The 11,998-nt window shown below is 28.0% G+C and overlaps 1 protein-coding gene across 1 annotated transcript; it reads left to right on the top strand.

The window, feature by feature from the left end:
• Positions 1 to 10,205: 10,205 nt before the first annotated feature.
• Positions 10,206 to 11,114, top strand: LOC124942793 (acidic endochitinase-like). The gene has a single exon (XM_047483349.1). The coding sequence runs from the start codon at positions 10,206 to 10,208 to the stop codon at positions 11,097 to 11,099; it is 894 nt and encodes a 297-aa protein (XP_047339305.1). The 3' UTR covers positions 11,100 to 11,114.
• Positions 11,115 to 11,998: the final 884 nt, after the last annotated feature.

Here is an 11,998-nt window from a genome sequence, read left to right on the forward strand (position 1 = left end):
GTGTATTTCAACTTCGGGATCCATGAAGCTAAAGAATAAGAGACAAACTGTTTAATGTTGAGTTATGGAGCCTACACTTATAATAAACTCTACATTATTAATTAGAGTTTATTGGGTTTTCTTTTTGGTTTTGGGCTTAGGCCTGACCAAAGTTATTAAGGTTTATTACCTGAATGTTTACCCTATAAATATGTGATTATTAAGGGTTTACATGGAGAAGACAGAATTTTAGAGAGATATAGTGTGAGAATTTTATTTTTCCATTCAAACAAAACATTCAAATTTTTCTTTATCAAATGTTTCTTTCTTTACTCAACTCTTCATCTCTTCATTATGAGTAATTATTATGAAATAAAAGGCTGAAATCCATAGCAGGTGGGATCCCATTAATGCCATGGAAGAATTTTAAACCACCATTAATCATATCTGTTGAAGAACCAAAATATTTGGAATTAACTCCGTTAGAAAGCCTAGATCAGGATTTCATTTTCATATGATCAGTACACTACGGAGGGCCCCACCTTTTGTCTAGTACCTTCTACAAGTCTTGCAGAAATGTCTCGGCTGCGTGAGGTTGTAGTTGTTGTAGTAACAGAATTTCTGTTCAGAGAATCGCATCTCGGACACTTCATCGGCTGTTCCGCCACCCTCACCGCCGTCACAGTTTTTTGGCCACCTAATTGTTCTTCCGTCACAATATTATTATCTGACGTCGACATAGCTGGTTCTTTAATTTTCAGGAAAAGTTGAGAAAGAAAAAATCTTTATAAATGATTAATTCATTATTTCATAATTTAATCTTCATTTCAGTAACTCATACTCTATTAGATTTATTTTAATTCCAGCTATAACCTAAACAAGAATAGATAATCAGAGCTATAGAAATGGTGTTCGTGAACATTATAGAGATTTCAGGAAAAATAGATTACTCATATTAGAGATGAAGAGATGAAGAAGGAACAATTAGAAGAAAATGGATAGTTGTGAGGGTAAAGAGAGAAAAAATGGTTAAGAGAGAAAAAAGGGATAAGGAAAGATTTAGATGTTTTGTTTGAATGAAAAAAGAATTAAAGTAATGTAAATTAAAAACAAATAAAAAATAGGTAGATATTACATGTGGCAAATTTTTTAACTCCGTTTAACATTTCCGTTATTTTAAATAAATTTGATATTTTTTGACAAGTTAGTATATATAAATAGAATTTTGATACTTAATGAGTAAATTTGACATATTCTTACAATTTGGTGTGTAAAATTGACATTCTTCTCATTTTTCAACAGAATAATATAGAGGAATTTAGTTTATGATATACTGATATGCATGAAATTATCCTTAAGCCCAAGTTCTTCAAGCACTTAGTTTAAAGGTCCAAATATATGTATTCATTTCCTAATTGATAGATTGTTCATTGACTTGTAAAACGATTATTTAACTGATTCATTTAATTACAATTCGCCGTTTAAGTTCTCATTGTGGAATTTATGTTGTAAATTTAACTGTTTTATTAAGGACGTAGACAAAATTTATCTCCTTTGTACTTACATCACATCCAGAATGATCTAGATACTTGTGTAAGCACGCAAATTTTACCTATCAAATTTATAAATTTTAAAATAATTATTTTCAATAAATAAAATCAAAATAATTAAAATTAAGGCAAAAACATGATTAAATAATTAACTGGATTAATTATTGTAATAATTAAACCCCAATTAATTAAGATAATGACCGAGAAAAAATTAAATGAAATATTTTGAGATAAATATTGTACTCATTTTATCTCAAATTAATTTTAAGAGATTAAAAGAAATTAAAATAAATAATTTAAGATAAATATCGTATCCATTTTATCTCAAATAAATGATTTTTTAAACCCCAAAAATTAACAAAAAGAAAAATAAACAGACAAAATAAATGTCATATTTATTAAAAATATTTTCTATATTTTGCAGATTGAAAATAAAGCCAAAGGGATGAAAGACAAATTAATTTCAAACAAGCCCTAAGGCTGAAGCCGAATTGAGAAGATTTAGTGCAATAGACTCTACAACCATCAGATGAGCACCCAGACTTCATCCAACGAACAGTAGAGGACCGTGTAACCCGCTGCAAGGGAAGAGAAGTACTTCCGCGCAACACTAGATCAACTAATGTGTGTATCAACACCATTAGCCTAAACGCAACCGAACGCCCAAACGCCGATATAACGCAGATGGAATCATTAGGCGTTCGCATTTCAGCCCGAAGCGACATCGTTTCTGCTCTTGTTTGCCTTCTTCCTCGCGACAAACGACAATGATAAACAACCAAAATCTTTGATTTCTCAAAGATGGAACTCCAACGTTAGTCCATCAAATCGACGTTAGTTCACCAAATTGGCGACTCTTTCATCAAATAAATGATCTTTTAAATAAATTATTTTAAATTAATATAAACACAAATTTCCCTTAATCAAATTATGATTTGATTATGTTAAAATCTAAAAGATCATTTAAATTTTGATCAAAAATTAATTATTGTTATAATTATTTTTTAAATGTCGGGACATATTTATATAAATATTTTAAAATAATGTTTTATTAAAAAAAATCCTGACACACAAACCGATGTTGAAATTTCTCGAACCTTGAACTTTTTCGGGAGAAGGGATTTCTGAAGGTTACAACTTGATTTCTATAATGCTGCTACAATGTTATATACAAAGTTTGAACTAATTACTATTATTATTGTTAGTATTCAAGAAACTTTTACTTTTGGTTATTTTTTTCACAGGCTTCAACTGCAAACCACCAAAGTCTAAAAGAATCATCCTTAAATAACTCTGATTTTCCTTGATCAAAAGGATCAAGAGGCATAAACTAAGTCAAACATCTTCATCGTATATACCATGTGACTTGTACAAGCAAAAGTTCCATCACTCTCTTTCATGCTTATATTGTTTGTTTGATATTCATTCCTTAATTTGTCATCAGTTACTACTATTTTTGAATGAAAAGTGAGATGTTCCATTCTCTTTGTACATTCTATATGCTCTAATCAAGGTTCCTTACTTAAAACAAACGTTAAAGTGAAAAAAGAAATGGTTTTGAAATATTTTGACAAACTGAAGATAAATATAAGCTAAATATAAGAAGAACACAACACTAGACAAATAAAAACTAAATTATTTTTTGAAAGAAAAAAGTACTACACATGGATTTATAGGGCACTATGCACATGACATTTTAGACTTGAAAAAAACAATTTTATTTAAATATAAAAAAAACGATCCACATAATCCTATAAGGCGCTGCACATGACATTGTAAATTGAGAAAAACTAAATATTTTTTAACAGAAAAAATGTAGAATAATGAGTTGAACATAACCTTATAAGGCGTTGTACATGGCCTTATAAGGCGCTGCAAATGACATTATTAACTGAAAAAAGCTAAATATTTTTTTGAATAGAAAAAAATGTGTTGCACATGACATTGTTAACTGAAAAAAGTTAAATACATATAACTTACAACTATAAAACTAAAAGATAGAAATAAAAATATTGGCTTTCGACAACAATACGAATATTGGTTTTCGATAGTACAAACAAAACAGTAAAAAGCTAGAAATAACTTAAATTTGAAAGTTTTCGACATTGGATGAAGTTTCAAGAATGATATTCTCCTAAAGAGTAAAAGAATTTCTTATTTTTGCGAAAAAATTAGGATTTAAAATTACAAAAGACAAATAATGTTTGAGGACCTACCATTTTCGAACGACAAAGAAACGAAGAAACGAACGACAATCTAGGATACCAATGCAAACTGAAGAACACCGATATAAAGTTTCTGCAAGATTTGGAGACGATTTTTGTCGGAGAGAGATGAGAAGACAATTTGACAACAATGAGCGAAAAATGAATTTAGAAATGTTTTTCTTATTTCTCTCCCATGCGAACATGGCAGACCATGTAGATGCGTGGCATTGTTTTCATTTCCAACTAGTTGTTCTTGTCATTTCTATATAATATAGAGAGAGAGTTAAATATATAACATAATAATATCTTTTATATTAATAAATATATTTTCTACGTATTTCATGTTGTTAGTGTTGTTCTATAACCAAGTTTTATTTATTTATTTAGAAAGGGAATAGAATTCAATTTCACTCTAACTTAAAAAGTTTTAATTGAAAAATTGAACAAAGTAACACTTTTGTCATTTAAATTACCCTAGTAATCATTTTTTTTTTTAGGATAGTTAACCTATGGGTCATTTAGATTAAAGTAATATTTTGTTTGTATCAATTTAAAATAAAACAAAATATATAAATACTTGATTTATAGGTTAAAATATATAATATATTTTTAATATGAGATATGATAAACGAGATTGTAAAGAAAGCAATGTCACAAATTCGACTTGGTCTGCCATATGTGCATGAGAAAAAAAATTAATGTCTAAATATATTTCCCACTCATTGTCGTCAAATCGTCTCTCTCGATTCTCTCCGGTGAAAATCGTCACTAAACCAAAAGCCCTCAATTTTTTTCATTACATGAACTCAAAAACACAATTTTTTTCAATAAAATGATAGGTATTTCAGCTTTAGTTATATATATATATTGTTAGTATCGGGTACAATAATAGAGACAAAGGTCTAACTATGTTGAATGCTTACACACTTCGTTTGATATTAACTCTATTAGAAGTTAATATCCGTTTCTATTTTTCGCAAATCGTCACAAACTCTTGAATGAAGTTCAAGTGCGGAACTATTTGTTTAGACTTGAACCAGCAGGTGAATGAGATTGAAAAGAAATGAACACAAGAGACAAGAGATTTTATGGATGTTCGGAATAAAAGCTCCTACGTCACCCCTTCTTCTCAACCTTGAGAAGGATATTCACTAAAAGATTTGGTTTGAATACAACACTTGTACAAACCCAGTCGGATAACCAGGACTTAGACACTGTCTGTTTCCGAACTCTTAGCACACAAACACTATGTTGACCAGAAACAAATTATGTCAACTTATAATACTGAAAACTCACACATAATGAACAATATGTGATACAACTTTAACACTCTAGCAAACTTGTAAGCTTTTAGGACATTGAGAGCTTGAGAGAGTGATGGGAAAAAACGGTGTTAAACTTGTAAAATGGTATGAACGGTTGTATTAAGGTATGAAAGCGGTTTAAAGACGGTTAAGCAAGTTGAAAGCAATTTCAAAGTTGTGTATGAGTCGTATATCTATCGTTTGGCAAATTGTCCTCTATCTTCTTCTTCAATAGGCAAGCTGCAACAGACATATTTGCTTCAGAGAACACCTGTCCTAATTTGATTGACTGAGTTTCAGAATAGTACATTAGAGAGGATCCTCTTTTGATCTTGTTTGTACTGGATGATAGTAAGCCAAATATCCATTAATGGAATGTGGTATACGAGGAAATGTACAACTTAGAAGATTTGTATTGTCTTGGTACGTGACGTTCTTTTAGATCTGGCTCTACCGTTGTGTTAGACTGTCCATAAAAGATGTTTGATCAGATGCCACATTTGATCAAGAACCAAGAACGCTTGTATAGTACCGAAATGGTAAAATACCGGAAACATCCTGATATAATACCGAACTAGTAAAATACCAGAAGGCTTGGATATAGAACCGAGGGTGCGATAAAACTGGAAGCGCTTATCCAAAAACCGATCTGAATAAACTATCGGACGTTTATATAAAATACCGATTTAATATAAAACCGGAAGCTCACAAACTACCGGACGCGTTTTTATTTAAAGCCGAAGTGGATATAAAACCGGAGGCGTTTATCCAAAAATAGATCTCATATAAGAACCGATCTCGATTGAATATTGGACGCGCATTGATAAAATACCGATCTCATATAAGAACCGATCTCGATTGAATAATGGGAGCGTCTCTTTGTTGAAACCGAAGTTTGATCAAATGTCGAATTTGATCAACTACCGAACAATTTTTCTTTCCAATTTTCTTCAATCTACACCCAGATAATTTAACACAGTTCAGTTCTTATTTATACCCCTATAATTAGTACTTTGATTTAACAATTTTTTCCTTTTTGATTATTTAAACTAAATTGTCAAAACCTAGTAATTTTATAATCATTTGGCTAATTATCCTAAGTTAATTAGCTACTTTAATCTAACAATTTCTCTCTCTTTGATTGTTTAGAATAAATTATCAAAACTATTGCGGTATATTTCTAGTATATATATATATATAAAGAGGTTGAAAAGATAATAATGACTAAAATAATAACTATATTCATATAATCCAAGCTTAACTAATAAGGTAAATAATAAGAAAAAAAAGAATAAATGGAGAATATGAGGAGTTTGAAAAGAAGATTACTTAATCAAAATATATATTTAGTTTAACTTTTGTTTTCATATAGTATCATTTATAATAAAGACATATATTTCTTAGTTTTTATCACATACTAAGAATTTACATGACATAAAAGAACACAAGATTAAGTGAATAGGGTTAAATGGACATTGTCTCCAAAGATTGGGCCGATAAGGCCCATGCGCATACAAGAAGGAAACCCTAACTCTATGTATAAATACAACCAAGCTTCTCTAGCCGCATACATGTTAAGACATTTTCTCCTCGAAAGAAGCCTCTTTTGTCACAACCATGCTAAATTTCATTTTCGACTTCGAGAGAGACGACACTGAGTTTTCATTATATGTCGTCATTCTGCACTAGAAGGATATGCAAAACGTCTACATTGTCAACATCAAGAAACCGATCTTCATTTTGGTTCGTATTTCACTCGCGTTTCAAATTTTCTGAGTTATAGTACATTTTATTCGATCAACACTACTAATTTAATTTTCAAATTGTAGCCACTGGATTTTGCATGGATACAATTAGATGCATTGTCAATTTTGTCAGTTATGTGAGACTTGGCTGGTTAACAAGCTATTCAGACAAATCTCTACTTTTTGAGAAGCCGTTGAACCGAGACTAAATCATAGGATAGAGACCTTTAAATAGAAGGACAGAGGTACTCCAAAATGAAATGAAGGTTGTGCCTTCTAACGGATCATCCTAACATGTGTGTCATAATTGTAAATGTAAAATTTAAATAAAGAAAATCCTTTTTTTTTCTTTATCAAATATATATATATATATATATATATATATATTGTTAAAAATTAATTTGTTTGACTATTCGTTCACCTTCATAATCACCTCCCAATTCTGGAGATCTTGTCTTTATGGTAGTGTTGTGGGTGGTTTTCAAACTAACTTTATATAAATTTCAACTACCCATCAATGAATCTACATTAATATTTAATGATTCTCAACATAACTTAATTTATTATTCAAAGGTACTTATCTTTTTTTTTTTATCTGTATTAATATTCTATCTTATTATTAAATATATTTAAATTTAATTACTTATATTTCATATATTTATTTATTAATTTTATATAATATGTTATAATAAATTTTATCATCCCTCAATATTTTTATAAAATATTTATTTAACAAATAATTTATAAACTATTTTTGTTAATTATTTTCAAAACTACTTAGTATATTATTCAAACATAGTCACCTTATTATTATTATTTTATTATTATATATTTTAATATTTTTTAATTTATAACTTATTATTAAATAAATTTCAAATTTAATTTCTTATATATTTATATACTAAATTATTATTTTATATAATAATATTATAGTTATAACTTTAATTATATTTAATTTATATTTTTTTATTTTAATATTTGTAAAATTTTAAATATGTAATTTAAATTTTCAAATGTTATATTAAGTTATATTCATATTATAAAATTAATAACTTTGTGAAATCTAAAATGAAAAAGTGTCAAAAATTTATTCGAATTAAAATCAATAACTTTTACTTATCATAAAATAAGATAATTATAATAATTTTTATTCATGATTAAATTATTATATTATAATTAATAAAATATTTTAAATTAGTTATATATTAATTAAATGTTTATAAAAACATTAAGTGATAATAATATTTATTATTATACTATTAGTATAGCAGGATCGTCAATAATTTTAAAGTAGGATTATTATAATAATTTTATTATAATTATTAATTAATGAATTTCAAATTAATTATGTATTAAGTAAATATTTTTTTAAATATTAAGTTAACATTTATTATATTATAATATATTATATAAAAATAATAATAATTAAAATATATATATTACTATATAATAATATAAAAATTAAATTTAAAATATATTTAATAATAAGATATAATATTAATAAAAATATACAAATAAATAATTTAAATAAAGTAGATTAATTTGAATCATTATTTTAAGAACTAGGTATATTAGTTTGAATCATTATTTTAAGAACTAATGAACCAAGTAGATTAGTTTGAAATATTCAGAATTTGGTTAGAATAGAAAGAGTTATACCTTACGAGTTATATTTGGTAAATTTCCCGTCCGAAAAGATAAAAACAAAAAAAAATTTAAAAAAAAAAAATAATTTTAAAATTTGTATTGAAGGCGTGAAATACTTAATAAATAAAGAAATAATATTATAATAAAAAAATATATTCATTAACTTGTTTATATTATTTTTTACTTTTACTTTTATTTTTCAGGTGGAAATAGAGATATAATTTTTTATATTTCATAAATTAACTCTTATAATTAATTTATTAATTTTTAAATAATTTTAAAAAATAAAAATATATAAATATTCATAACATAAATATAATCTTTTAATTATTTTTTAGGTTTTGGCCAACCAACTATCTCATTCCATATTTATCCATTAATCTCATTTTATAGTAGGTATCAACATTTTTGAGTTACTAAATCCTAAAATTACACTAATAATACAGATGATTATATTATGAATTTGAAATATATCAAGAACTCATGTATGGATTCTTGACACTAGGGAAAATTGCCATATTTGTTGTTAAATAAATAAAATGTCTAATGTTATTAAAGAAAAAAATCTTTATCTATTTTTGTTTGATGGTACAAAGGAAGGGAGTGAATTATATTAGAAATTTGAAGTTAAACATACATATAGAATCAAGAGATGTTATGTTTATATATAGAAGATTTTCAATCTAACTTAATTTCAATATCTAGACTTGTGAAGGATACGAGATTTGTGAATTTGTTAGTGTGTTTTGCAAATTACATGACCTTAAATCAAAGAAGGTTATTTATGTTGATTCATTTCAGAAAAACTTATATATTCAAGATATTAATAATTCTATTTCCTATTACAATTTTAATATTTCTAGATCAACTACAACTTTGTGAAATGAATATTTGAATTTGCATAAAAATTTGGAAATCCTTCTAATGAGTTGCTTAAGATATTGTGTCCGAATGTCAAAACTAATAACTTTCCATGTGATGAACTTCTTAAGTGCAAAATTCATAGATTGTCGTTTTTTCAAGCTTGACTAAATCTGTCAAATGTTATGATTTGCTACACATTGATGTTTGGGCTAACACTCTTTACATGCTCACAATTGCGGATGATTTTTTTGTAAGTGCACCTCAACTATGTTAATTAAGTACAAAAATCTTGTTTATGATACTCTAACTGATTTTTTTTTTTTAAAAATTGGCTTATATATTCATGGAATTTCTTATGTTGTATTTTTTGTTGTTGTTATAAGTCGTTAACCAAACAATTGTATTGTGATTGTTAGATTCAATTTAGGTATTTGTCTCAGACGTTTTAGATTTAAAGAGTGAAAAGTTAAGAGTTAAGACTTAAGACGATTGTTGTTCTAAAAGAACACAATGCAGTTATGCTCTATCTTTTGTAAGAATTAAATGTATAATTTTTTAAAGGATTAGTTTTAAATTTTCTATTTTCTCATGATTATGTGGGATTTTCAAATGGAAAAAGGAGATACTTTTTTAATATATTAGCACACAATAGGTTCAATTTTCCTTAGATTTGTTGTTTATGTAATTAGTTTGACTACTAAACCAACTCAGAGTAAAAACAAATAGTAAATTAAAAGACATCCCTTCAAATAGTGGTCTTTGCCATAATAGCTTGGCTGAAACGTAATGGCAAGAAATTAAATATATAAACAAACACATCCATTATCAATCATGATCTTCACACATATATATACAAATTACCAATTTCCACTCTACTTCCACAACAAGAAACAACTCATCTAATCACAAATGGCAATTATACCAACAAAAACTCTTATAACACTCTTGTCCCTAATATTTCTAGTAATAGGCTGCAATGCCGGAGGCATTGCCATTTATTGGGGCCAAAATGGATACGAGGGAACCCTATCCGAGACTTGTGCCACGGGCAACTATGACTTTGTAAACATAGCATTCCTTTCCACTTTCGGCAATGGACAAGCCCCCACAATCAACCTAGCCGGCCATTGCAATCCTTCAATCAACGAGTGCACAAAACTCAGCCCCGATATCAAATCTTGTCAAGCAAAAGGCATTAAGGTCATTCTTTCCATAGGAGGTGGAGCCGGTAGCTATTACCTCGCATCATCAGATGATGCGAGACAAGTCGCCACCTACCTTTGGAACAACTTCTTGGGTGGGACATCTTCATCGAGACCACTTGGTGATGCAATATTGGATGGAATCGACTTTGACATCGAGGGAGGGACTAACCAACATTGGGACGAGTTAGCTACTTACCTTTCAAAGTATAGCAATAGGGGCAAGAAAGTTTACTTAACGGCAGCACCTCAATGCCCTTTTCCAGATGCTTGGATTGGAAATGCACTTAAGACAGGATTATTCGACTATGTTTGGGTACAATTCTATAACAATCCCCCGTGCCAGTATGCAATTGGTGATGTTACCAATTTGGAAGATGCTTGGAAACAATGGATTTCGGATATTCCGGCAAGTAAGATATTTTTGGGTCTACCCGCGGCTCAAGATGCTGCTGGAAGTGGATTCATTCCTGTGGGAGATCTAAATGAGAAAGTGCTTCCGTTGATTAAGGGATCTAGTAAGTATGGAGGTGTGATGCTGTGGTCCAAGTATTATGATGATCAGACCGGATATAGTTCTTCTATAAAGGCTCATGTCTAAATTTGTAAAACTAAATCCTTGATTACTATATATTAAGTAAACAATGTATGTTACTTCAAACGTTTATGGTAATAAATTTAAAACATCTTTCTAATGTAAAATAATTGAAATAAGGTGTGTATCGCAATTATGTGTTGCAAAACTAAGCAATTATAGACCCATTTACCTAAATGAAACCCGAGAAACATGGCTAGAAAGACCTTATTTTAAAAACTCAGGATGCCAACTCAAGATGCTATTTCCATCTAGTATCATTTATAATAAAGACATATATTTTTTGGTTTTTATCTCCTTTTCTAGCCTAACGGCTACAAGAGGTTGATATTTTTCAGCCTCTTTATGGTTTTGTGTTCGAACTCGTCAAGCGACTAGTTATGCGCATAGTTAAATGATTAAGTGTGTTTGTGTGCTATATACTTAATCCGTTATCCCTTTTTTTTTTATTTTTTGGTTTTATCACCTATTTTCAATTTAAATGAATAAAAACAATTAAATTGAGAAAATAAAATACATTTTTTATCCTTTTAATATGAAATAAATATGTTATTTTAACTTTATTTGCATTCTCATCCCACCAATGTTATCAAAATAATTCAAATTCCTAAAAGATATGTTAATTATTATGTTTGATTCTCTATTAGAACATTGTAATTTCTTACCTTTTTAAAATTTTGAAATTATTATTTATTTGACTTCATATTGATGAACACTCAAATTAAATATTCAAATATTCTAAAAAATATGACTTTTTATTGCACTCCTAGAATCCTAAGCTTCATTATTTGTAATATCAAGATTATATAACTTATTGTAATATTATAATTGTTTATTTTTTCTTTTTATGTGAAAATAAAAATAAAAATTTATTTCTTTATCTTTTATAATATGGTGTCATTATT

This window comes from Impatiens glandulifera, chromosome 6, assembly GCF_907164915.1.
Source record: "Impatiens glandulifera chromosome 6, dImpGla2.1, whole genome shotgun sequence".
Classification (NCBI taxonomy): domain Eukaryota; kingdom Viridiplantae; phylum Streptophyta; class Magnoliopsida; order Ericales; family Balsaminaceae; genus Impatiens; species Impatiens glandulifera.